The 27,462-nt window shown below is 41.4% G+C and overlaps 1 protein-coding gene across 49 annotated transcripts in view; it reads right to left on the reverse strand.

Moving 5' to 3' along the window:
• Positions 1-2,016: 2,016 nt before the first annotated feature.
• Positions 2,017-27,462, reverse strand: part of LOC118207721 (deleted in malignant brain tumors 1 protein-like) — a 38,111-nt gene continuing 12,665 nt past the window's right edge. For 7 of the 49 annotated variants that reach the window (XM_035381611.1, XM_035381610.1, XM_035381620.1 and 4 more), the window contains 30 exons: positions 26,965-27,282; positions 25,492-25,512; positions 24,837-25,154; positions 24,502-24,546; positions 23,595-23,912; positions 22,122-22,142; positions 21,467-21,784; positions 21,132-21,176; positions 20,225-20,542; positions 18,752-18,772; positions 18,097-18,414; positions 16,625-16,645; positions 15,969-16,286; positions 15,634-15,678; positions 14,790-15,107; positions 14,454-14,498; positions 13,544-13,861; positions 13,234-13,278; positions 12,332-12,649; positions 12,023-12,067; positions 11,121-11,438; positions 10,784-10,828; positions 9,876-10,193; positions 9,388-9,432; positions 8,486-8,803; positions 8,177-8,221; positions 7,275-7,592; positions 6,938-6,982; positions 6,029-6,346; positions 2,017-2,321 (listed from right to left, as the gene is read on the reverse strand). In XM_035381611.1, coding sequence (XP_035237502.1) covers positions 2,299-2,321; positions 6,029-6,346; positions 6,938-6,982; positions 7,275-7,592; positions 8,177-8,221; positions 8,486-8,803; positions 9,388-9,432; positions 9,876-10,193; positions 10,784-10,828; positions 11,121-11,438; positions 12,023-12,067; positions 12,332-12,649; positions 13,234-13,278; positions 13,544-13,861; positions 14,454-14,498; positions 14,790-15,107; positions 15,634-15,678; positions 15,969-16,286; positions 16,625-16,645; positions 18,097-18,414; positions 18,752-18,772; positions 20,225-20,542; positions 21,132-21,176; positions 21,467-21,784; positions 22,122-22,142; positions 23,595-23,912; positions 24,502-24,546; positions 24,837-25,154; positions 25,492-25,512; positions 26,965-27,282 — 5,327 coding nt within the window. In that variant the 3' untranslated portion in view covers positions 2,017-2,298. The remainder of the gene's footprint in view (positions 2,322-6,028; positions 6,347-6,937; positions 6,983-7,274; positions 7,593-8,176; positions 8,222-8,485; positions 8,804-9,387; positions 9,433-9,875; positions 10,194-10,783; positions 10,829-11,120; positions 11,439-12,022; positions 12,068-12,331; positions 12,650-13,233; positions 13,279-13,543; positions 13,862-14,453; positions 14,499-14,789; positions 15,108-15,633; positions 15,679-15,968; positions 16,287-16,624; positions 16,646-18,096; positions 18,415-18,751; positions 18,773-20,224; positions 20,543-21,131; positions 21,177-21,466; positions 21,785-22,121; positions 22,143-23,594; positions 23,913-24,501; positions 24,547-24,836; positions 25,155-25,491; positions 25,513-26,964; positions 27,283-27,462) is intronic. The other 42 variants (XM_035381617.1, XM_035381606.1, XM_035381616.1 and 39 more) reach the window with 42 other exon arrangements.

Below are 27,462 nucleotides of genomic sequence, written 5' to 3' on the forward strand. Positions count from 1 at the left end.
GATATTTCTTTCAGGTTTTTAACCCAATCATAACCATTACATTGTAGTAAACGCTATTAGATTATTGTGACCTGTTCAGCCAGCAGACAAAAACAGGGTGGGCACGTATCCTGTAGCCATTTGACTAAATATGTTTTTGTGAAAACAGTCTGGGATTCCGACTACATGAAGTCAACATACTAACTATATGAACAATTTGTGATTCATAAGAATGTCACGTGTTCCCATGTGAATAAAGTAACATGACTCTTAAATGTTCTACATTGAGGAGAGACAGAATATTGATGCATGTGCAGTGGTGTCTGAAATAAATGGAAACCATCCAATGTTACAGGAATTACAGTATTGATTTCCATGTCTAGTCGAGGGCTCTTACCATGCCTGATATAATGTGTGGAATCACTCTAGAGCATTGTGTCCACTCTTGATTCAGGAGATCCATGGTCCTGGGGGTTACAGGAACCAGTAAACAGGTGATACAATGCCCCAACCAATCAAAGGCTCTAACTTGATGTCCCATCCGATCAGGAGATTTAGTTAATGTGTCATCCAATAGTCCCAACTGAAAATGAGAATAAACAGTTTCTGTTGTCTCTCAACATGAGGACCAAAGATGCCCCAGCATAAGCTCAGAGCATTCTCTGCAAAACACAGACCACTGGTAAGCCTCAAGAACAGAAGGGTGAGATCGGTGTTTGCTAAAAAGAGCATTAAAAAAACTCAAGAGTTCTGCAACGAAGTCTCATGGACAGATGAGATGAGTATTAACCTGTGCCAAAGTGATGGAAAGAGGAAAGTGTGCAGAAAGAAAGGAACTGCCCATGATCCAAGGCATGCGACCTGATCTGAAACATGGAGGTGGTAGTGTTATGGCTTGGGCATGTATGGTTGCCACTGGAACTGGCTCACTTATCTTCTTTGGTGATGTGGCTGCTGATGGCAGCTGCAGGATCAATACTGAAGTGAACAGAAACATCTGATCTGCCCAGATCCAACCAAATCCCTAAAAAACTCACTGGACAGTGCTTCACCTTGCAGCAGGACACTGACCCCCGAACACACTGCTAAAGCAACCAAGGAGTCTTTCAGGGCTAATAAGTGTCTTTACTGTATAAGTTAATCACCAGATCTGAATCTAATTGAACTTGTGTTTCACCTGCTGAAGACAAGAAAATCAAAAATCTTCTGATCCGAACAGGAACGGGGTCAGTGTAAACATGCACTACTAATAATATTAGAAAACCCCAGAAAATGAGCTGTCCTTTAAGGCAGCGTTTCCCAACCTTTTTCCTTCCGCGGCACACTTCCAAATTTACAGAATCTCATGGCACACCACACTCAAAAGAAAAAAACCGCGAGCGACGTATTGACGTTGATGTGACGTGCCAACAGTACGCCTAAATATTCTTTTGGGGTTTTAATTAAGCGATATGCAATGTAATGACATTCATTTAGGCTTTTGTGAATGGGATTTGTTCATTTAAGTTTTTTTAAATTCATTTGAACATTACATTACAAGGATTTTTCACATGGCACACCTGACGGCACACCGGTTGGGAAACCCTGCTTTAAAGCCATGCATTACCATAATGAACCAAGTGCAGTCAACACTGATCCCTCTTGTGGCAGCAAATGGAACTGCCAGAGTTCTCTTCTTTGGCATTACCTGACAGGAACTGTGTTTTGAAAGCAGATCGGGTCAACACAGTGGCCACAGTCCCATTTGTGAAATAATCTCTGGCTCCAGTTAAAACCCCATCGGGGGTTGCAGTCCTCCGATCTAAAAGCAGAGCGCTCTTCAGTACGATTACAACACGTCTGTCTGCCTGTCTGTCTGCCTGCACACCAGTGATCATTATTTTGTTTGCAAAGTCCTTTTTTTTTTTTTTTTTTTTTACCTGGCTGCTTGGTATTTTGACAGAAATCCTCCCATTTTCACAGTTTGGAGGGATGTGGCTCTGGTCTGTTTTCTGTGGTAAATTTGCACACGGAGAAGAAGAGGAAGCTCCACACAAATTAAAGCTTGCAAATCTATTTATTTTCACAGACACCTCCCAGCTCTCTAAAGCACCACCCCCTAACACTCAAACGAGGCACTATGTTTCACTCCTGTCACTGCCAGATTAACACCCAGAAAATAATGAACCGCAGATGACCCCAGTGCACACGCAGGCAGGACATTGGAACAGGAGGTCAGGTAAGAAAGGAGGGAGATTTGATCCTTTGGGTGGGTTAAAAATGTGCACGGTTTCCACAGGTGGGCAGGATGAACAGGCGTGCTCAGATATCGCAGTCCTGTTATGCACCTTCTGGGACGGAACCTGAAAACAGAAATCATAACGATGTTAGATGATTAAACGGTAGGTTAAATAGTGTGCTTTTCTAGTTAACTACTGTACCTTCTTCACTTTTAGATTCTTTTTTTGGATGCTGTGCCTAAATTTGGGTTCCATTTCAGCTTCGTCTTAACATTTTGTGTCCACCATCCCTCTCAAGTGGCTGCTACCGCAAGAAACCGAGATAGCTGACCAGCTAACATTTGTTAATTAGGTCCACACTAAAAAGTAACGGGTAACGTTGGGCCAATCCGGCAAGCAGCTAGCAAAGAAATGTAGCCAACACTGCTCATTTGCGACGGACTGGTAGCTGCGTGTGCCTGCGTGTGCATGTCCACACGTGCAAGTGTGTGTGTACGTGTTGCTGTAGCCTATCAAAGTGCTGTGTCTGAATCTGCCTCCTAACAGCTGTCCTCAAAATATGTACTTTCTGTTAAGCATGCTGCTTACTGCTTAGTGTGTACGTTTTAGTGTGCGAGGGGCAGTATGTGAAAATATGCTCCACACTATTTCCCAGCCATGCTGTGGAAGTATTATGACATAACATAACAACATTTCCTGACTAAATTGAACCTAGCGCACTGATGACCTAAACACTAGATATCAGCCTTGTGGCCATGCTCACGTGTCGTTGCTATGAAAGGAAAATGTCAGCGAGTCACGCTTCATTTTAAAGCAAAGCTGCTATTTTAAAGCAAAGCTGCTGTCGTTGTATGGAGCCAAAATGGCTATTTACTTCCTGAAAAATATTCTCCCAAATATACTCAGTAAAACTCCCAGAAATAAGTATATCCTCCTGGGATAACAAGTACCCTACATTTAGAGAAAATTGCATCTATTTAACAACTTACTCATCCAGTGTACTCAACAACAGTACTCAACAAGTGGGTTGATTTGTTTCTGTGACTAAGTGCAAAATGCGTATACAGATGTGCATTATCCGGTCACGGCGATTTTCTAGAATAATTGGGCCATAGAGGCCCCTGAATTGGCCCCGCACCCCCTGTCCTCATACCCAAGCCCCTGGACATGCATTAAAGGGGACCCATGACAGAAGACAACGTTAAGCAGTTTTCCTGCTGCTACTGAACAACCCAGAACATTCACTGGACCTTCATTTCACACCACAGTTCAGATATGCGTTATCATCAACCTTCATTAATATATATTTTTTAAAATATTTTTAAAAAATTCTAACCAATCAGGTTCAGCGTGTGGAACACACTCAAAAACAAACTCTCCAGTTTTTTTCTAGGATGAATTTTAACCTTGAAGGGGAGCATGAGCACTTTTTTCTGAATTGAAGTTAATGAAATTCACTGTTCAGCCCAATATGTCTGTGAATGAACGGAGCATGCACCTTAAACTTCATGTGAAACTAGAAATACTCGCATCGCGGTTGTATGCCTCCGCCAACCAGTAGTCAGTTTGGATATAAAATATCATCACGTCATCATTTTATCCTATAAGACATTTGTGTGAAACTTTGTCATAATTAGTGTATGAATTCTTGAGTTATGGCCAAAAACGTGTTTTGTGAGGTCACAGTGACCTTGACCTTTGACCACCAAAATCTAATCAGTTCATCCTTAAGTCCAAGTGGACGTTTGTGCCAAATTTGAAGAAATTCCCTCAAGGCGTTCCTGAGATATCGCGTTCACGAGAATCGGGACGAACGGAAGGACGGAAGGACAGACGGACGGACAGACGGACAACCCGAAAACATAATGCCTCTGGTCACGGAGGCATAAAAATATTCTGTTGAATTGTCCATGAAGGAAAGCAACAGAGCACCCCCTGGTGGAGATCAGTTGGAATGTCTCACTTACTCCAGTTCTAAGAATATTTAATTTTTAGTGAATGTTTCTGATTGGGTCTGACAGTTTTGTGTACAATGAAGAATATTTTAGATACTTACAAAATTTTAAGACAACCTGCCAGAGCACCGATGGGCTCATGTTTGTAATTGTGAAAATGCACTTAAAAGCTGCAAGTAACTTGTACAGCAATGTTGTACTACCAGAGGGCTTACAGCCAATTTAATAGCCTTTCATCACAGTTATAAAGGAAAAACTGAATTCTATTCCATGTTGGTAGTTCTTTCCTTCTCAGTTTTTAATCGGTGCAACCTCTTCACCAGAGCTCTAAACGTGTTTGTATGCCTACTTCATAATGAAACATTTTAATCCATGCCATTATTTAAACATTTCTGAAATAATAACATTCGGCAGAAAAAACTTGTAAAAGCACTTGGTGCTGCCTTCTAACGTTTGAACAATCATTTCTGCATTCCACTCTGGCCCCCCCCCCCCCAATCGTGATATCGGAGTACCTCTTTCGAGGTACTGCTATGTCATATAGGTATCAATCAAGATATCCAGCCAGAAAATTGTTGCTGCCCACAAATATGTTTATGAAAACATTTGAAGCAAGAATTAGGCCATGTAATTGCTGAATCCTGACTCATATCTGATCTGCCTTGGCTAGTCTGACAGTTCGATTCGAGCTTCATGAGCCAGGTGCAGCTATGCTGTACTAATTCATTTGCATATAGAATACGATACCAGACATTATGCAGCTCTCTGGTAGTGAGAAAAGCCTGAAGGCTTCTAAAATATCTTTCATTGCACACAACAATGCTCTGGTTCAATTAAAAAAAAACACAAGAAAATGAAAACACATTTTTAAAAATCCAGAAAGTGAACTTTCCGTTTAAATTCCTGTTCACAATACGAACTTGAAATGCGCAGGAAGAGAAAAAGTGTAAAGCTTATTTTACACCTGAGGGAAAATTCCTCTATCAGTGCTTTAGCCAGTATTCATTACGGAATATGATGTCAAGGGCCATCTGGGAGACATGTGAGGCCAAGCCAGCAACGCGAGGCCATTATCATGGTGCACAGCAAACACATGCGAGGGGAGCGTATCTATGTTCCCAGGGTCCTATGTTCCCCAGTTCAATATTCTGTCAACACACATTAACCCTCCTATTGTGTTCGGGTCAAATTTGACCCATTTCAAGTAAAAATATTTCATAAATATTATTTCGTTTTTTTTTTATTATTGGAACAAGGCTTCAAAACAGCTATATGAACACAACAAAAACCAATGCTTATCATTTTATTTGATTTTTAGAGCTGGGGAACACAGGACCCTGGGAAAATAGGACCTTGAGAGAGCAAATATGTAGAGCTGGGGAACATAGGACCCTGGGAACATAGGAATGACCCCCATGCAAGACCGTTGGCAGCCACAAAAACATGGCTGTCTTTCTCAGACGTGATGCATTCTCAAAAAAGGTATGGTGGGTGAAAAGTACCAGGTCTAGATTCCCTGACTAAGAATAAAGCCCAGCCTATACGTACGTAGCCATCAAGACGTGTAATTAATTGAATGAGATTAATATGGGACTCGCATGAGAGACTGGTGGCAATGTATGGATAGCCTAAAGGGTCAAAATTATGCCTGAAACTCGACGTGTTTTACTTCAAAAAGCAGTGTAAAAAATGCACAAATGAATTTAGCGTGACAACTATTAACACAAAGGAATTTTTAAGCTTTCCAGCTGATGGCATTGTGCTGATATCTCCCTGAATATCATCTGGACTCTGAGAGAAAACCACAATATTCTGTGAGATACGAACATTAAAACCGCAGATGTCTTTGTAACATAATTCTGTGGAGATTCCTACCAGAGCAGGTGACTCCAGCATCTTCAGAATGAGCGCAGTTGTGGATCCCCAACCCACTGTGGCTACACTGGTCCAGAGACTCTTCAGTACCAGAACATCCCAGGTCATCCAGCGTGATTTGGCCGGTACCTTCTCCAAAATGGGCTGTTCCAGGAGCATCTACTGCCTCCCCACAATCTAGCTGTCTGCAGACCACGTGGGCATCACTTAGATCCCACCCGTCATCACACACTGTCCCCCACTGTCCTGCGTAGTACACCTCCACCCTTCCAGAGCAGCGGTCAGGGCCATCAACCAAGCGCAGTGACAAGGAGCTGTCTGCAGTGGACACACATTAGAGAGCGAACACCATGAAAAGAGACCATACAACAGCTTTCATACTACTGCACATACCAAAACGTTAACTACACCTTCAATGACCACAAAGCAAATATATGAGATTCATCATCGTTTATGAATTTGTTGAAAAATTTTTATCCGTTGAGGCTATGATAGTTCCAGCAACAAATTCTCTGAAACACCAACTCTTCCCAGTTTCATTCTAGGATCAATGGTAACCTTAAAGTGTAAAATTGGAGGAATATTAAACAAATTTCAATTACGAATCTCAGTCAAAGAATTAAACTGTTGAGAAGAATATTCATGAATTTATCTGTTAAAAGTTGTTTGTCAGTTTCAGAACTGATTCACCTGACTTTCTACTGTCTCTGCATAAATTGAACACACATGGTCAACTTGAGATGAGAAAATATTGTTTGACTACACATGGATGGAATCGGGAACAAGACATTCACATATCGATTTGGCCTGAGAAGAGCTTTATACCTCACTTCACTTTAATAATTAAATGTAGAGTTTAAGAATGCACTATCCCCTCCCAGCCCTGTCGTGAAGACTGCATTGACTCACTGTTGGATGAGGGAGACGCTGTGGATTGATAGTTGACTGAACTGTCTGTGAAGGATCAGACAAAGTACATTAGAGTGCCCCCTGGTGGAAACAATTTCAGATACAAAAAAGATCCAATTTTCCCATTATTCTCTAATTTATTCAAGTTAAATGGCAGGAAATAAAGATTTTTCATGAAATTAAAGGGATCTTGGAGTAAGACAAACATGAACTCATTAATGCAGAGTATGGTGAATGATACAATGACATTGTCCATTGAATGCTTATACATTCATGGAAATCAACAAACATTAAAACTGCAGATGTCTTTGTAACGTAATTCTGTGGAGATTCCTACCAGAGCAGGTGACTCCAGCATCTTCAGAATGAGCGCAGTTGTGGATCCCCAACCCACTGTGGCTACACTGGTCCAGAGACTCCTCAGTACCAGAACATCCCAGGTCATCCAGTGTGATTTGGCCAGTACCTTCTCCAAAATGGGCTGTTCCAGGAGCATCTACTGCCTCCCCACAATCTAGCTGTCTGCAGACCACGTTGGCATCACTTAGATCCCACCCGTCATCACACACTGTCCCCCACTGTCCTGCGTAGTACACCTCCACCCTTCCAGAGCAGCGGTCAGGGCCATCAACCAAGCGCAGTGAGAAGGAGCTGTCTGCAGTGGACACACATTAGAGAGCGAACACCATGAAAAGAGACCAAACAACAGCTTTCATACTACTGCACATAGCAAAACATTCACTGCACCTACAATTACCACAACCCAAATATATGAGTTTCATAATCCTTTATGAATTCCTTTAAATATTTTTTATCAGTTCTGGCAAAGATAGTTCCAACAACAAACTCTCTAAAACAAAAACTCTTCCCAGTTTCATTCTGGGATCAATTGTAACCTGAAACTGGAGGAATATGAACGACATTTAATTTTGAATCTCAATCACGGAATTGAATTGTTGAGAAAAATATTCATGCATTTATCTTTAAAAGGGTTGTTCGTCAACTTCAGAACCGATTCACCTGACTTTATCCCGTCTGTGCGAGAATTGAACACACATGGTCAACTTGAGATGAGAAAACATTGTTTCACTGCACATGGATGGAATCGGGAGCAAGACATTCACATATCAATTTGGCCTGAGAAAACCTTTATACATTACTTCACTTCTATAGATAGATTTAGAGTTTAAGAATCCACTGTCCCTTCCCAGTCCTGTCATGAAGACTGCATTGACTCACTGTTGGACGAGGAAGATGCTGTAGATTGATTGTTGACAGAGCTGTCTGTGAAGGATCAGACAGAGTGTATTAGAATGCCCCCTGGTGGAGACAATTTCAGATACAAAAAAGATCCCATTTTCCCATTATTCTCTAATTCATTCAAATTATGAAAATAAAGGGATCTTCCAGTAAGACAAACATGAACTCTTAATGCAGAATATGGTGAATGCTGCAATGATATTTTCAGATGAATGCTAAATTTCATGGAAATTAATGAACATTAAATCTGCAGATGTCTTTGTAATGGAATTGTGCAGAGATGTGTACCAGAGCAGGTGACTCCGGCATCTTCATGGTGTCCGCAGTTGTGGATCCCCAACCCACTGTGGCTACACTGGTCCAGAGACTCTTCTGTACCAGAACATCCCAGGTCATCCAGCGTGATATGGCCAGTACCTGCCCCAAAATGGGCTGTTCCAGGAGCATCTACTGCCTCCCCACAATCCAGCTGTCTGCAGACCACGTGGGCATCATTTAGTTCCCACCCGTCATCACACACTGTCCCCCACTGTCCTGCGTAGTACACCTCCACCCTTCCAGAGCAGCGGTCAGGGCCATCAACCAAGCGCAGTGAGAAGGAGCTGTCTGCAGTGGACACACATTAGAGAGCGAACACCATAAAAAGAGACCAAACAACAGCTTTCATACTACTGCACATAGCAAAACATTCACTGCACCTTCAATTACCACAACCCAAATATATGAGTTTCATCATCCTTTATGAATTCCTTTAAATATTTTTTACCAGTTCTGGCAAAGATAGTTCCAACAACAAACTCCCTAAAACAAAAACTCTTCCCAGTTTCATTCTGGGATCAATTGTAACCTGAAACTGGAGGAATATGAATAACATTTAATTTTGAATCTCAATCACGGAATTGAATTGTTGAGAAAAATATTCATGCATTCATCTTTAAAAGGGTTGTTCGTCAACTTCAGAACCGATTCACCTGACTTTATCCCGTCTGTGCGAGAATTGAACACACATGGTCAACTTGAGATGAGAAAACATTGTTTCACTGCACATGGATGGAATCGGGAGCAAGACATTCACATATCAATTTGGCCTGAGAAAACCTTTATACATTACTTCACTTCTATAGATAGATTTAGAGTTTAAGAATCCACTGTCCCTTCCCAGTCCTGTCATGAAGACTGCATTGACTCACTGTTGGACGAGGAAGATGCTGTAGATTGATTGTTGACAGAGCTGTCTGTGAAGGATCAGACAGAGTGTATTAGAATGCCCCCTGGTGGAGACAATTTCAGATACAAAAAAGATCCCATTTTCCCATTATTCTCTAATTCATTCAAATTATGAAAATAAAGGGATCTTCCAGTAAGACAAACATGAACTCTTAATGCAGAATATGGTGAATGCTGCAATGATATTTTCAGATGAATGCTAAATTTCATGGAAATTAATGAACATTAAATCTGCAGATGTCTTTGTAATGTAATTGTGCAGAGATGTAAATGGACTGCCTTTATATAGCGCTTTTATCCAAAGCGCTTTACAATTGATGCCTCTCATTCACCAGAGCAGTTAGAGGTTAGGTGTCTTGCTCAAGGACACTTCAACACACACAGGGCGGGATTTGAACCGGCAACCCTCCGACTGCCAGACAATCCGTCTTACCTCCTGAGCTATGTGTACCAGAGCAGGTGACTCCGGCATCTTCATGGTGTCCGCAGTTGTGGATCCCCAACCCACTGTGGCTACACTGGTCCAGAGACCCTTCAGTACCAGAACACCCCAGGTCATCCAGCGTGATTTGGCCGCCACCTTGCCCAAAATGGGCTGTTCCAGGAGCATCTACTGCCTCCCCACAATCCAGCTGTCTGCAGACCACGTGGGCATCACTTAGATCCCACCCGTCATCACACACTGTCCCCCACTGTCCTGCGTAGTACACCTCCACCCTTCCAGAGCAGCGGTCAGGGCCATCAACCAAGCGCAGTGAGAAGGAGCTGTCTGCAGTGGACACACATTAGAGAGCAAACACCATCAAAAGAGACCATACAACAGCTTTTATACTACTGCACATACCAAAACATTCACTGCACCTTCAATGAGCAGAAAGCAAATATATGAGATTCATCATCCTTTATGAATTTGTTGAAAATTTTTATCCGTTGAGGCTATGATAGTTCCAGCAACAAATTCTCTGAAACACCAACTCTTCCCAGTTTCATTCTAGGATCAATGGTAACCTTAAAGTGTAAAATTGGAGGAATATTAAACAAATTTCAATTACGAATCTCAGTCAAAGAATTAAACTGTTGAGAAGAATATTCATGAATTTATCTGTTAAAAGTTGTTTGTCAGTTTCAGAACTGATTCACCTTACTTTCTACTGTCTCTGCATAAATTGAACACACATGGTCAACTTGAGATGAGAAAATATTGTTTGACTACACATGGATGGAATCGGGAACAAGACATTCACATATCGATTTGGCCTGAGAAGAGCTTTATACCTCACTTCACTTTTATAATTAAATGTAGAGTTTAAGAATGCACTATCCCCTCCCAGCCCTGTCGTGAAGACTGCATTGACTCACTGTTGGATGAGGGAGACGCTGTGGATTGATAGTTGACTGAACTGTCTGTGAAGGATCAGACAAAGTACATTAGAGTGCCCCCTGGTGGAAACAATTTCAGATACAAAAAAGATCCAATTTTCCCATTATTCTCTAATTTATTCAAGTTAAATGGCAGGAAATAAAGATTTTTCATGAAATTAAAGGGATCTTGGAGTAAGACAAACATGAACTCATTAATGCAGAGTATGGTGAATGATACAATGACATTGTCCATTGAATGCTTATACATTCATGGAAATCAACAAACATTAAAACTGCAGATGTCTTTGTAACGTAATTCTGTGGAGATTCCTACCAGAGCAGGTGACTCCAGCATCTTCAGAATGAGCGCAGTTGTGGATCCCCAACCCACTGTGGCTACACTGGTCCAGAGACTCCTCAGTACCAGAACATCCCAGGTCATCCAGTGTGATTTGGCCAGTACCTTCTCCAAAATGGGCTGTTCCAGGAGCATCTACTGCCTCCCCACAATCTAGCTGTCTGCAGACCACGTTGGCATCACTTAGATCCCACCCGTCATCACACACTGTCCCCCACTGTCCTGCGTAGTACACCTCCACCCTTCCAGAGCAGCGGTCAGGGCCATCAACCAAGCGCAGTGAGAAGGAGCTGTCTGCAGTGGACACACATTAGAGAGCGAACACCATGAAAAGAGACCAAACAACAGCTTTCATACTACTGCACATAGCAAAACATTCACTGCACCTACAATTACCACAACCCAAATATATGAGTTTCATAATCCTTTATGAATTCCTTTAAATATTTTTTATCAGTTCTGGCAAAGATAGTTCCAACAACAAACTCTCTAAAACAAAAACTCTTCCCAGTTTCATTCTGGGATCAATTGTAACCTGAAACTGGAGGAATATGAACGACATTTAATTTTGAATCTCAATCACGGAATTGAATTGTTGAGAAAAATATTCATGCATTCATCTTTAAAAGGGTTGTTCGTCAACTTCAGAACCGATTCACCTGACTTTATCCCGTCTGTGCGAGAATTGAACACACATGGTCAACTTGAGATGAGAAAACATTGTTTCACTGCACATGGATGGAATCGGGAGCAAGACATTCACATATCAATTTGGCCTGAGAAAACCTTTATACATTACTTCACTTCTATAGATAGATTTAGAGTTTAAGAATCCACTGTCCCTTCCCAGTCCTGTCATGAAGACTGCATTGACTCACTGTTGGACGAGGAAGATGCTGTAGATTGATTGTTGACAGAGCTGTCTGTGAAGGATCAGACAGAGTGTATTAGAATGCCCCCTGGTGGAGACAATTTCAGATACAAAAAAGATCCCATTTTCCCATTATTCTCTAATTCATTCAAATTATGAAAATAAAGGGATCTTCCAGTAAGACAAACATGAACTCTTAATGCAGAATATGGTGAATGCTGCAATGATATTTTCAGATGAATGCTAAATTTCATGGAAATTAATGAACATTAAATCTGCAGATGTCTTTGTAATGGAATTGTGCAGAGATGTGTACCAGAGCAGGTGACTCCGGCATCTTCATGGTGTCCGCAGTTGTGGATCCCCAACCCACTGTGGCTACACTGGTCCAGAGACTCTTCTGTACCAGAACATCCCAGGTCATCCAGCGTGATTTGGCCAGTACCTGCCCCAAAATGGGCTGTTCCAGGAGCATCTACTGCCTCCCCACAATCCAGCTGTCTGCAGACCACGTGGGCATCATTTAGTTCCCACCCGTCATCACACACTGTCCCCCACTGTCCTGCGTAGTACACCTCCACCCTTCCAGAGCAGCGGTCAGGGCCATCAACCAAGCGCAGTGAGAAGGAGCTGTCTGCAGTGGACACACATTAGAGAGCGAACACCATAAAAAGAGACCAAACAACAGCTTTCATACTACTGCACATAGCAAAACATTCACTGCACCTTCAATTACCACAACCCAAATATATGAGTTTCATCATCCTTTATGAATTCCTTTAAATATTTTTTACCAGTTCTGGCAAAGATAGTTCCAACAACAAACTCCCTAAAACAAAAACTCTTCCCAGTTTCATTCTGGGATCAATTGTAACCTGAAACTGGAGGAATATGAATAACATTTAATTTTGAATCTCAATCATGGAATTGAATTGTTGAGAAAAATATTCATACATTCATCTTTAAAAGGGTTGTTCGTCAACTTCAGAACCGATTCACCTGACTTTATACCGTCTGTGCGAGAATTGAACACACATGGTCAACATGAGATGAGAAAACATTGTTTCACTGCACATGGATGGGATCGGGAGCAAGACATTCACATATCAATTTGGCCTGAGTAGAGCTTTATACCTCACTTCACTTTTATAATTAAATGTAGAGTTTAAGAATGCACTATCCCCTCCCAGCCCTGTCGTGAAGACTGCATTGACTCACTGTTAGATGAGGAAGATGCTGTAGATTGATTGTTGACTGAACTATCTGTGAAGGATCAGACAGAGTGTATTAGAAAGCCCCCTGGTGGAGACAATTTCAGATACAAAAAGATCCCATTTTCCCATTATTCTCTAATTTATTCAAGTCATGAAAATAAAGGGATCTTCCAGTAAGACAAACATGAACTCTTAATGCAGAATATGGTGAATGCTGCAATGATATTTTCAGCTGAATGCTAACACATTCATGGAAATTAATGAACATTAAAACATCAGATGTCTTTGTAATGTAATTGTGCAGAGATGTGTACCAGAGCAGGTGACTCCGGCATCTTCATAATGAGCGCAGTTGTGGATCCCCAACCCATTGTGGCTACACTGGTCCAGAGACTCTTCAGTACCAGAACATCCCAGGTCGTCCAGCGTGATTTGGCCGCCACCTTCCCCAAAATGGGCTGTTCCAGGAGCATCTACTGCCTCCCCACAATCTAGCTGTCTGCAGACCACCTGGGCATCATTTAGTTCCCACCCGTCATCACATACTGTCCCCCACTGTCCTGCGTAGTACACCTCCACCCTTCCAGAGCAGCCGTCAGGGCCATCAACCAAGCGCAGTGAGAAGGAGCTGTCTGCAGTGGACACACATTAGAGAGCAAACACCATGAAAAGAGACCAAACAACAGCTTTCATACTACTGCACATAGCAAAACATTCAATGCACCTTCAATTACCACAGCCCAAATATATGAGTTTCATCATCCTTTATGAACTCCTTTAAATATTTTTCATCAGTTCAAGCTAAGATAGTTCCAACAACAAACTTTCTAAAACAAAAACTCTTCGCTGTTTCATTCTAGGATCAATGGTACCCTCAAAGTGTAAAATTAGAGGAATATTAAACAAATTTCAATTCAAAATCTCAGTCATAGAATTAAACTGTTGAGAAGAATATTCATGAATTTATCTTTAAAAAGTTGTTTGTCAATTTCAGAACTGATTCACCGGACTTTCTACTATCTCTGCATGAATTGAACGCGCATGGTCAACATGAGATGAGAAAATATTGTCTGACTAGACATGGATGGAATCGGGAACAAGACATTCACATATCGGTTTGGCCTGAGAAGAGCTTTATACCTCACTTCACTTTTATAATTAAATGTAGAGTTTAAGAATGCCCTATCCCCTCCCAGCCCTGTCGTGAAGACTGCATTGACTCACTGTTAGATGAGGAAGATGCTGTAGATTGATTGTTGACTGAACTGTCTGTGAAGGATCAGACAAAGTTTATTAGAGTGTTCCCTGGTGGAGACAATTTCAGATACAAAAAAGATCCCATTTTCCCATTATTCTCTAATTTATTCAAGTTAAATGAGAAGAAATAAAGATATTTCATGAAATTAAAGGGATCTTGGAGTAAGACAAACATGAACTCTTAATGCAGAATATGGTGAATGCTGCAATGATATTTTCAGCTGAATGCTAACACATTCATGGAAATTAACGAACATTAAAACATCAGATGTCTTTGTAATGTAATTGTGCAGAGATGTGTACCAGAGCAGGTGACTCCGGCATCTTCATAATGAGCGCAGTTGTGGATCCCCAACCCACTGTGGCTACACTGGTCCAGAGACTCCTCAGTACCAGAACATCCCAGGTCGTCCAGTGTGATTTGGCCGCTACCTGCCCCAAAATGGGCTGTTCCAGGAGCATCTACTGCCTCCCCACAATCTAGCTGTCTGCAGACCACGTGGGCATCACTTAGATCCCACCCGTCATCACACACTGTCCCCCACTGTCCTGCGTAGTACACCTCCACCCTTCCAGAGCAGCGGTCAGGGCCATCAACCAAGCGCAGTGAGAAGGAACTGTCTGCAGTGGACACACATTAGAGAGCGAACACCATGAAAAGAGACCATACAACAGCTTTCATATTACTGCACATAACAAAACATTCACTGTACCTTAAATATATTTTATCAGTTCTGGCAAAGATGGTTCCAACCACAAACTCTCTAAAACAAAAACTCTTCCCAGTTTCATTCTAGGATCAATTGTAACCTGAAACTGGAGGAATATAAAAGACATTTTATTCTGAATCTCAATCATGGAATTTAATTGTTGTGAAGAATATTCATGCATTTATCTTTTAAAAGTTGTTCGTGAACATCATAACTGATTCACCTGACTTTCAACTGTCTGTCTATGAATTGAACATGCATGGTCAACTTGAGATGAGAAAATATTGTTTGACTGCACATGGATGGAATTGGGAAAAAGACATTCACATATCGATTTGGCCTTAGAAGAGCTTTATACCTCACTTTTATAATTAAATGTAGAGTTTCAGAAAGCACTATCCCCTCCCAGCCCTGTCGTGAAGACTGCATTGACTCACTGTTAGAGGAGGAAGATGCTGTAGATTGATTGTTGGATGAGCTGTCTGTGAAGGATCAGACAGAGTTTATTAGAGTGCCCCCTGGTGGAGACAATTTCAGATACAAAAAAGATCCCATTTTCCCATTATTCTCTAATTTATTCAAGCTAAATGGCAGGAAATAAAGATTTTTCATGAAATTAAAGAGATCTTGCAGTAAGACAAACATGAACTCATCAATGCAAAGTATGGTGAATGATACAATGACATTTTCATTTGAATGTGAATAAATTCATGGAAATCAATGAACATTAAAACTGCAGACATCTTTGTAACGTAATTGTGCAGATCCCTACCAGAGCAGGTGACCCCAGCATCTTCATGGTGTCCGCAGTTGTGGATCCCCAACCCACTGTGGCTACACTGGTCCAGAGACCCTTCTGTACCAGAACATCCCAGGTCATCCAGCGTGATTTGGCCGCTACCTTGCCCAAAATGGGCTATTCCAGGAGCATCTACTGCCTCCCCACAATCTAGCTGTCTGCAGACCACGCGGGCATCACTTAGATCCCACCCGTCATCACACACTGTCCCCCACTGTCCTGCGTAGTACACCTCCACCCTTCCAGAGCAGCGGTCAGGGCCATCAACCAAGCGCAGTGAGAAGGAGCTGTCTGCAGTGGACACACATTAGAGAGCGAACACCATGAAAAGAGACCATAAAACAGCTTTCATACTACTGCACATACCAAAACATTCACTGCACCGTCAATTACCACAAGCCAAATATATGAGTTTCATCATACTTCATGAACTCCTTTAAATACTTTTCATTAGTTCAGACCAAAAGGATTAAGACAACACACTGTCAGACAAACAGTTTCATTCTAGGATGAATACGTTCAAGGATTGATTTGAACTGGCAAGATCTTTAAATCTCACTTTAATTTGAGATATAATTACAGTTTAATATGCACTCCCCCCCAAACCCTGTAATGAAGCATTGACTCACTGTTAGATGAGGTAGAGCTGCCTGTGAAGGGAAGAGACAGAGATCATCATTTCATTTTTCCTCACTGTTTTTGATTGACGCAGTCAGATTTGTGTGCAATGAAGCATATTCTAGACACTCGTAGAAGCTTCCATAGACCTTCTAGCTTTACCATGGTTCTAGCTATACCATGTCCAGGGGCATCAACAGATTCATGGCTGTAAGCAATAAAATACACTTCAAATACCTCCAGGCAGCTTCTACAGTGACATTATGCTTCCAGCGGCTTTAAACATGGACATATTATAGCCCTAAATTACCATTTTGAGCATAGAAATACATTTTAATTTCATATCAGTCCTACGTTCCTTCATATTTCATGAGTGGAACAAACTGTTCTCTCCCAAAATTATGGACCAGAGAGTTTATACTTCAGATGTAGCTGGACTGGCCAAGGGGTAGGGACCACGCTGCCTGGTCTTGTATGCCTAACAGTAGAGATGCGACTTCAAAATACAAACTGAAGCTACGATTAGGTCCAACTTTGAATCAGAATAGAGTTTAAGCTTGGCCGCCATTATTCAATCGAGCTAGAATTTATGGATTGAGAGTTGCAGCAGTGGATGAGAGGTCAAAGATGGAAGGTGAACAGACATGCTGACATCTCGTTTAGGGATGACTATCCACACTTTCAATAGATCTGGACTGTCTGAGGGTGGTTCGTAAAACTATTATGAAGATTTTCTTATCATCTTTTTCTCCACATATAGGACTTGCCCAAAAAGAAACCTCTGTCTATTCTTGTAGCTTGGCTTCTGTTTTAAGATCCTTCTCTAGCGTGTAGTACTATTCACACCAGAAGCTGTGTCATTGCTATCCTTGAGCGTGGCAGCTGCAGGCTGAAGGCACGTATATTTTTGTTGGTCAGCTCTCCGGTGTAAAACAGGAATTTTTGAACCTCGATATCTCCACCGATATTTTCAATGCCGTTTCACAGGTGGACTACAATCGCTATGGGCTTGCTAAGTTACACCAATGTAGTAATGGTGTAACTTAGGGTATAGCTAAGTTACACCATTACTATGTTGTAGATATACCTCTTAAAACTTAGCATAAAAAATGTACTTAATTTTCTTTCGCTTAAACATAACTCAGTTTAAAACCCAACGGATCCCGACAACACCACTCATTCTGATGGTCATTTTGAGACATAGGTGATTTTTTTTTACTTTCATCGCTGCAGATTGTCTTACATTTTAATGAGACCTCAAAATGCAACATTTTGATGATGTCCAGAGATTTAACATGAGGAGACACAGTGCTAACTTATAAAAAAGGCTTGCTTCTACAAGTTTAAATAGTGTAATTCCATCGTTCTAAAGGTATGCAGAGAATGAAAAATGATGCAATGTTTTCAGTAGAATGTGAATAGTGAAAATCAACAAATATTAAAACTGCAGATCTCTTTGTAACATAATTGTGCAGATCCCTACCAGAGCAGGTGACTCCGGCATCTTCATGGTGTCCGCAGTTGTGGATCCCAAACCCACTGTGGCTACACTGGTCCAGAGACCCTTCAGTACCAGAACATCCCAGGTCATCCAGCGTGATTTGGCCACCACCTTGCCCAAAATGGGCTGTTCCAGGAGCATCTACTGCCTCCCCACAATCCAGCTGTCTGCAGACCACGTGGGCATCATTTAGTTCCCACCAGTCATCACACACTGTCCCCCACTGTCCTGCGTAGTACACCTCCACCCTTCCAGAGCAGCGGTCAGGGCCATCAACCAAGCGCAGTGAGAAGGAACTGTCTGCAGTGGACACACATTAGAGAGCAAACACCATCAAAAGAGACCATACAACAGCTTTCATACTACTGCACATAGCAAAACAGTCACTGCACCTTCAATGACCACAAACCAAATATACGAGATTCAACATCCTTTATGAACTCCTTTAAATATCGTTATCAGTTCAGACCAAAAGGGTTAAGACAACACACCGTCAGAAAAACAGTTTCATTCTAGGATGAATACGTTCAAGGATTGATTTGAACTGGCAAGATCTTTAAATCTCACTTTAATTTGAGATAAAATTACAGTTTAAAATGCACCCCCCCACAAACCCTGTAATGAAGCATTGACTCACTGTTGGATGTGGTAGAGCTGCCTGTGAAGGAAAGAGACAGAGATCACCATTCCATTTTTCTTTACTGTTTTTGATTGACAGTCAGATTTGTGTGCAATGAAGCATATTCTAGACACTTATAGAAGTTTCCGTAGACCTTCTAGCTTTACCATGGTTCTAGCTATACCATGTTCAGGGGCATCAACAGATTCATGGCTGTAAGCAATAAAATACACTTCAAATACCTCCAGGCAGCTTCTATACTGACATTATGCTTCCAGAGGCTTTAAACATGGACATATTATAGCCCTAAATTACCATTTTGAGCATAGAAATACATTTTAATTTCATATCAGTCCTACGTTCCTTCATAGTTCATGAGTGGAACAAACTGTTCTCTCCCAAAATTATGAACCAGAGTGTTTATACTTCAGATGTAGCTGGACTGGCCAAGGGGTAGGGACCACACTGCCTGGTCTTGTATGCCTAACAGTAAAGATGCGACTTCAAAATACAAACTGAAGCTACAATTAGGTCCAACTTTGAATCAGAATAGAGTTTAAGCTTGGCCGCCATTATTCATTCGAGCTAGAATTTATGGATTGAGAGTTGCAGCAGTGGCTGAGAGGTCAAAGATGGAAGGTAAACAGACATGCTGACATCTCTTGTGGATGACTACCCACACTTTCAATAGATCTGGACTGTCTGAGGGTAGTTCGTGAAACAATTATGAAGATGTTCTTATCATCATTTTACCTACAAGTAGGACTTGCCCAAAAAGAAACCTCCGTCTATTCTTATAGTTTGGCATCTGCTTTGAGATCCTTCTCTAGCGTTTAGTACTATTCACACCAGAAGCTGTGTCATTGCTATCCTTGAGCGTGGCAGCTGCAGGCTGAAGGCACGTATATTTTTGTTGGTCAGCTCTCCAGTGTAAAACAGGAATTTTTGACCCTCGATATCTCCACCGATATCTCAATGCCATTTCACAGGTGGACTACAATCGCTATGGGCTTGCTAAGTTACACCAATGTAGTAATGGTGTAACTTAGGGTATAGCTAAGTTACACCATTACTATGTTGTAGATATACCCCTTAAAACTTAGCATAAAAAATGTACTTAATTTTCTTTCGCTTAAACATAACTCAGTTTAAAACCCAATGGATCCCGACAACACCACTCATTCTGATGGTCATTTTGAGACATAGGTGATTTTTTTTTTACTTTCATCGCTGCAGATTGTCTTACATTTTAATGAGACCTCAAAATGCAACATTTTGATGATATCCAGAGACTTAAAATGAGGAGACACAGTGCTAACTTATAAAAAAGGCTTGCTTCTACAAGTTTAAATAGTGTAATTCCATCGTTCTAAAGGTATGCAGAGAATGAAAAATGATGCAATGTTTTCAGTAGAATGTGAATAAATTCGTGAAAATCAACAAATATTAAAACTGCAGATATCTTTGTAAGGTAATTGTGCAGATCCCTACCAGAGCAGGTGACCCCAGCATCTTCATGGTGTCCACAGTTGTGGATCCCCAACCCACTGTGGCTACACTGGTGCAGAGACTCTTCATCACCAGAACATCCCAGGTCATCCAGCGTGATTTGGCCGGTACCTTGCCCAAAATGGGCTATTCCAGGAGCATCTACTGCCTCCCCACAATCTAGCTGTCTGCAGATCACGTGAGCATCACTTAGATCCCACCCGTCATCACACACTGTCCCCCACTGTCCTGCGTAGTACACCTCCACCCTTCCAGAGCAGCGGTCAGGGCCGTCAACCAAGCGCAGTGAGAAGGAGCTGTCTGCAGTGGACACACATTAGAGAGCGAACACCATATAAAAAGACCAAACAACAGCTTTCACACTACTGCACATACCAAAACATTCACTGCACCTTCAATGACCACAACCCAGATATGAGTTTTATTATCCTTTATGATTCCTTTAAATATTTTTCATCAGTTCAAGCTAAGATAGTTCCAACAACAAACTTTCTAAAACAAAAACTCTTCGCTGTTTCATTCTAGGATCAATGGTACCCTCAAAGTGTAAAATTAGAGGAATATTAAACAAATTTCAATTCAAAATCTCAGTCATAGAATTAAACTGTTGAGAAGAATATTCATGAATTTATCTTTTAAAAGTTGTTTGTCAATTTCAGAACTGATTCACCGGACTTTCTACTATCTCTGCATGAATTGAACGCGCATGGTCAACATGAGATGAGAAAATATTTTCTGACTAGACATGGATGGAATCGGGAACAAGACATTCACATATCGATTTGGCCTGAGAAGAGCTTTATACCTCACTTCACTTTTATAATTAAATGTAGAGTTTAAGAATGCACTATCCCCTCCCAGCCCTGTCGTGAAGACTGCATTGACTCACTGTTGGATGAGGGAGACGCTGTAGATTGATTGTTGGCTGAGCTGTCTGTGAAGGATCAGACAAAGTTTATTAGAGTGCCCCCTGGTGGAGACAATTTCAGATACAAAAAAGATCCCATTTTCCCATTATTCTCTAATTTATTCAAGCTAAATGGCAGGAAATAAAGATTTTTCATGAAATTAAAGGGATCTTGGAGTAAGACAAACATGAACTCATTAATGCAGAGTATGGTGAATGATACAATGACATTGTCCATTGAATGCTAATACATTCATGGAAATCAACAAATATTAAAACTGCAGATCTCTTTGTAACATAATTGTGCAGATCCCTACCAGAGCAGGTGACTCCGGCATCTTCATGGTGTCCGCAGTTGTGGATCCCAAACCCACTGTGGCTACACTGGTCCAGAGACCCTTCAGTACCAGAACATCCCAGGTCATCCAGCGTGATTTGGCCACCACCTTGCCCAAAATGGGCTGTTCCAGGAGCATCTACTGCCTCCCCACAATCCAGCTGTCTGCAGACCACGTGGGCATCATTTAGTTCCCACCAGTCATCACACACTGTCCCCCACTGTCCTGCGTAGTACACCTCCACCCTTCCAGAGCAGCGGTCAGGGCCATCAACCAAGCGCAGTGAGAAGGAACTGTCTGCAGTGGACACACATTAGAGAGCAAACACCATCAAAAGAGACCATACAACAGCTTTCATACTACTGCACATAGCAAAACAGTCACTGCACCTTCAATGACCACAAACCAAATATACGAGATTCAACATCCTTTATGAACTCCTTTAAATATCGTTATCAGTTCAGACCAAAAGGGTTAAGACAACACACCGTCAGAAAAACAGTTTCATTCTAGGATGAATACGTTCAAGGATTGATTTGAACTGGCAAGATCTTTAAATCTCACTTTAATTTGAGATAAAATTACAGTTTAAAATGCACCCCCCCACAAACCCTGTAATGAAGCATTGACTCACTGTTGGATGTGGTAGAGCTGCCTGTGAAGGAAAGAGACAGAGATCACCATTCCATTTTTCTTTACTGTTTTTGATTGACAGTCAGATTTGTGTGCAATGAAGCATATTCTAGACACTTATAGAAGTTTCCGTAGACCTTCTAGCTTTACCATGGTTCTAGCTATACCATGTTCAGGGGCATCAACAGATTCATGGCTGTAAGCAATAAAATACACTTCAAATACCTCCAGGCAGCTTCTATACTGACATTATGCTTCCAGAGGCTTTAAACATGGACATATTATAGCCCTAAATTACCATTTTGAGCATAGAAATACATTTTAATTTCATATCAGTCCTACGTTCCTTCATAGTTCATGAGTGGAACAAACTGTTCTCTCCCAAAATTATGAACCAGAGTGTTTATACTTCAGATGTAGCTGGACTGGCCAAGGGGTAGGGACCACACTGCCTGGTCTTGTATGCCTAACAGTAAAGATGCGACTTCAAAATACAAACTGAAGCTACGATTAGGTCCAACTTTGAATCAGAATAGAGTTTAAGCTTGGCCGCCATTATTCATTCGAGCTAGAATTTATGGATTGAGAGTTGCAGCAGTGGCTGAGAGGTCAAAGATGGAAGGTAAACAGACATGCTGACATCTCTTGTGGATGACTACCCACACTTTCAATAGATCTGGACTGTCTGAGGGTAGTTCGTGAAACAATTATGAAGATGTTCTTATCATCATTTTACCTACAAGTAGGACTTGCCCAAAAAGAAACCTCCGTCTATTCTTGTAGTTTGGCATCTGCTTTGAGATCCTTCTCTAGCGTTTAGTACTATTCACACCAGAAGCTGTGTCATTGCTATCCTTGAGCGTGGCAGCTGCAGGCTGAAGGCACGTATATTTTTGTTGGTCAGCTCTCCAGTGTAAAACAGGAATTTTTGACCCTCGATATCTCCACCGATATCTCAATGCCATTTCACAGGTGGACTACAATCGCTATGGGCTTGCTAAGTTACACCAATGTAGTAATGGTGTAACTTAGGGTATAGCTAAGTTACACCATTACTATGTTGTAGATATACCCCTTAAAACTTAGCATAAAAAATGTACTTAATTTTCTTTCGCTTAAACATAACTCAGTTTAAAACCCAACGGATCCCGACAACACCACTCATTCTGATGGTCATTTTGAGACATAGGTGATTTTTTTTTTACTTTCATCGCTGCAGATTGTCTTACATTTTAATGAGACCTCAAAATGCAACATTTTGATGATATCCAGAGACTTAAAATGAGGAGACACAGTGCTAACTTATAAAAAAGGCTTGCTTCTACAAGTTTAAATAGTGTAATTCCATCGTTCTAAAGGTATGCAGAGAATGAAAAATGATGCAATGTTTTCAGTAGAATGTGAATAAATTCGTGAAAATCAACAAATATTAAAACTGCAGATATCTTTGTAAGGTAATTGTGCAGATCCCTACCAGAGCAGGTGACCCCAGCATCTTCATGGTGTCCACAGTTGTGGATCCCCAACCCACTGTGGCTACACTGGTGCAGAGACTCTTCATCACCAGAACATCCCAGGTCATCCAGCGTGATTTGGCCGGTACCTTGCCCAAAATGGGCTATTCCAGGAGCACCTACTGCCTCCCCACAATCCAGCTGTCTGCAGATCACGTGAGCATCACTTAGATCCCACCCGTCATCACACACTGTCCCCCACTGTCCTGCGTAGTACACCTCCACCCTTCCAGAGCAGCGGTCAGGGCCGTCAACCAAGCGCAGTGAGAAGGAGCTGTCTGCAGTGGACACACATTAGAGAGCGAACACCATATAAAAAGACCAAACAACAGCTTTCACACTACTGCACATACCAAAACATTCACTGCACCTTCAATGACCACAACCCAGATATGAGTTTTATTATCCTTTATGATTCCTTTAAATATTTTTCATCAGTTCAAGCTAAGATAGTTCCAACAACAAACTTTCTAAAACAAAAACTCTTCGCTGTTTCATTCTAGGATCAATGGTACCCTCAAAGTGTAAAATTAGAGGAATATTAAACAAATTTCAATTCAAAATCTCAGTCATAGAATTAAACTGTTGAGAAGAATATTCATGAATTTATCTTTTAAAAGTTGTTTGTCAATTTCAGAACTGATTCACCGGACTTTCTACTATCTCTGCATGAATTGAACGCGCATGGTCAACATGAGATGAGAAAATATTTTCTGACTAGACATGGATGGAATCGGGAACAAGACATTCACATATCGATTTGGCCTGAGAAGAGCTTTATACCTCACTTCACTTTTATAATTAAATGTAGAGTTTAAGAATGCACTATCCCCTCCCAGCCCTGTCGTGAAGACTGCATTGACTCACTGTTGGATGAGGGAGACGCTGTAGATTGATTGTTGGCTGAGCTGTCTGTGAAGGATCAGACAAAGTTTATTAGAGTGCCCCCTGGTGGAGACAATTTCAGATACAAAAAAGATCCCATTTTCCCATTATTCTCTAATTTATTCAAGCTAAATGGCAGGAAATAAAGATTTTTCATGAAATTAAAGGGATCTTGGAGTAAGACAAACATGAACTCATTAATGCAGAGTATGGTGAATGATACAATGACATTGTCCATTGAATGCTAATACATTCATGGAAATCAACAAATATTAAAACTGCAGATCTCTTTGTAACATAATTGTGCAGATCCCTACCAGAGCAGGTGACTCCGGCATCTTCATGGTGTCCGCAGTTGTGGATCCCAAACCCACTGTGGCTACACTGGTCCAGAGACCCTTCAGTACCAGAACATCCCAGGTCATCCAGCGTGATTTGGCCACCACCTTGCCCAAAATGGGCTGTTCCAGGAGCATCTACTGCCTCCCCACAATCCAGCTGTCTGCAGACCACGTGGGCATCATTTAGTTCCCACCAGTCATCACACACTGTCCCCCACTGTCCTGCGTAGTACACCTCCACCCTTCCAGAGCAGCGGTCAGGGCCATCAACCAAGCGCAGTGAGAAGGAACTGTCTGCAGTGGACACACATTAGAGAGCAAACACCATCAAAAGAGACCATACAACAGCTTTCATACTACTGCACATAGCAAAACAGTCACTGCACCTTCAATGACCACAAACCAAATATACGAGATTCAACATCCTTTATGAACTCCTTTAAATATCGTTATCAGTTCAGACCAAAAGGGTTAAGACAACACACCGTCAGAAAAACAGTTTCATTCTAGGATGAATACGTTCAAGGATTGATTTGAACTGGCAAGATCTTTAAATCTCACTTTAATTTGAGATAAAATTACAGTTTAAAATGCACCCCCCCACAAACCCTGTAATGAAGCATTGACTCACTGTTGGATGTGGTAGAGCTGCCTGTGAAGGAAAGAGACAGAGATCACCATTCCATTTTTCTTTACTGTTTTTGATTGACAGTCAGATTTGTGTGCAATGAAGCATATTCTAGACACTTATAGAAGTTTCCGTAGACCTTCTAGCTTTACCATGGTTCTAGCTATACCATGTTCAGGGGCATCAACAGATTCATGGCTGTAAGCAATAAAATACACTTCAAATACCTCCAGGCAGCTTCTATACTGACATTATGCTTCCAGAGGCTTTAAACATGGACATATTATAGCCCTAAATTACCATTTTGAGCATAGAAATACATTTTAATTTCATATCAGTCCTACGTTCCTTCATAGTTCATGAGTGGAACAAACTGTTCTCTCCCAAAATTATGAACCAGAGTGTTTATACTTCAGATGTAGCTGGACTGGCCAAGGGGTAGGGACCACACTGCCTGGTCTTGTATGCCTAACAGTAAAGATGCGACTTCAAAATACAAACTGAAGCTACGATTAGGTCCAACTTTGAATCAGAATAGAGTTTAAGCTTGGCCGCCATTATTCATTCGAGCTAGAATTTATGGATTGAGAGTTGCAGCAGTGGCTGAGAGGTCAAAGATGGAAGGTAAACAGACATGCTGACATCTCTTGTGGATGACTACCCACACTTTCAATAGATCTGGACTGTCTGAGGGTAGTTCGTGAAACAATTATGAAGATGTTCTTATCATCATTTTACCTACAAGTAGGACTTGCCCAAAAAGAAACCTCCGTCTATTCTTGTAGTTTGGCATCTGCTTTGAGATCCTTCTCTAGCGTTTAGTACTATTCACACCAGAAGCTGTGTCATTGCTATCCTTGAGCGTGGCAGCTGCAGGCTGAAGGCACGTATATTTTTGTTGGTCAGCTCTCCAGTGTAAAACAGGAATTTTTGACCCTCGATATCTCCACCGATATCTCAATGCCATTTCACAGGTGGACTACAATCGCTATGGGCTTGCTAAGTTACACCAATGTAGTAATGGTGTAACTTAGGGTATAGCTAAGTTACACCATTACTATGTTGTAGATATACCCCTTAAAACTTAGCATAAAAAATGTACTTAATTTTCTTTCGCTTAAACATAACTCAGTTTAAAACCCAACGGATCCCGACAACACCACTCATTCTGATGGTCATTTTGAGACATAGGTGATTTTTTTTTTACTTTCATCGCTGCAGATTGTCTTACATTTTAATGAGACCTCAAAATGCAACATTTTGATGATATCCAGAGACTTAAAATGAGGAGACACAGTGCTAACTTATAAAAAAGGCTTGCTTCTACAAGTTTAAATAGTGTAATTCCATCGTTCTAAAGGTATGCAGAGAATGAAAAATGATGCAATGTTTTCAGTAGAATGTGAATAAATTCGTGAAAATCAACAAATATTAAAACTGCAGATATCTTTGTAAGGTAATTGTGCAGATCCCTACCAGAGCAGGTGACCCCAGCATCTTCATGGTGTCCACAGTTGTGGATCCCCAACCCACTGTGGCTACACTGGTGCAGAGACTCTTCATCACCAGAACATCCCAGGTCATCCAGCGTGATTTGGCCGGTACCTTGCCCAAAATGGGCTATTCCAGGAGCACCTACTGCCTCCCCACAATCCAGCTGTCTGCAGATCACGTGAGCATCACTTAGATCCCACCCGTCATCACACACTGTCCCCCACTGTCCTGCGTAGTACACCTCCACCCTTCCAGAGCAGCGGTCAGGGCCGTCAACCAAGCGCAGTGAGAAGGAGCTGTCTGCAGTGGACACACATTAGAGAGCGAACACCATATAAAAAGACCAAACAACAGCTTTCACACTACTGCACATACCAAAACATTCACTGCACCTTCAATGACCACAACCCAGATATGAGTTTTATTATCCTTTATGATTCCTTTAAATATTCTTTATCAGTTCAGACCAAAAGGGTTAAG

The sequence above is a fragment of the Anguilla anguilla genome, chromosome 11, assembly GCF_013347855.1.
Source record: "Anguilla anguilla isolate fAngAng1 chromosome 11, fAngAng1.pri, whole genome shotgun sequence".
NCBI classification, from domain to species: Eukaryota; Metazoa; Chordata; class Actinopteri; order Anguilliformes; family Anguillidae; genus Anguilla; species Anguilla anguilla.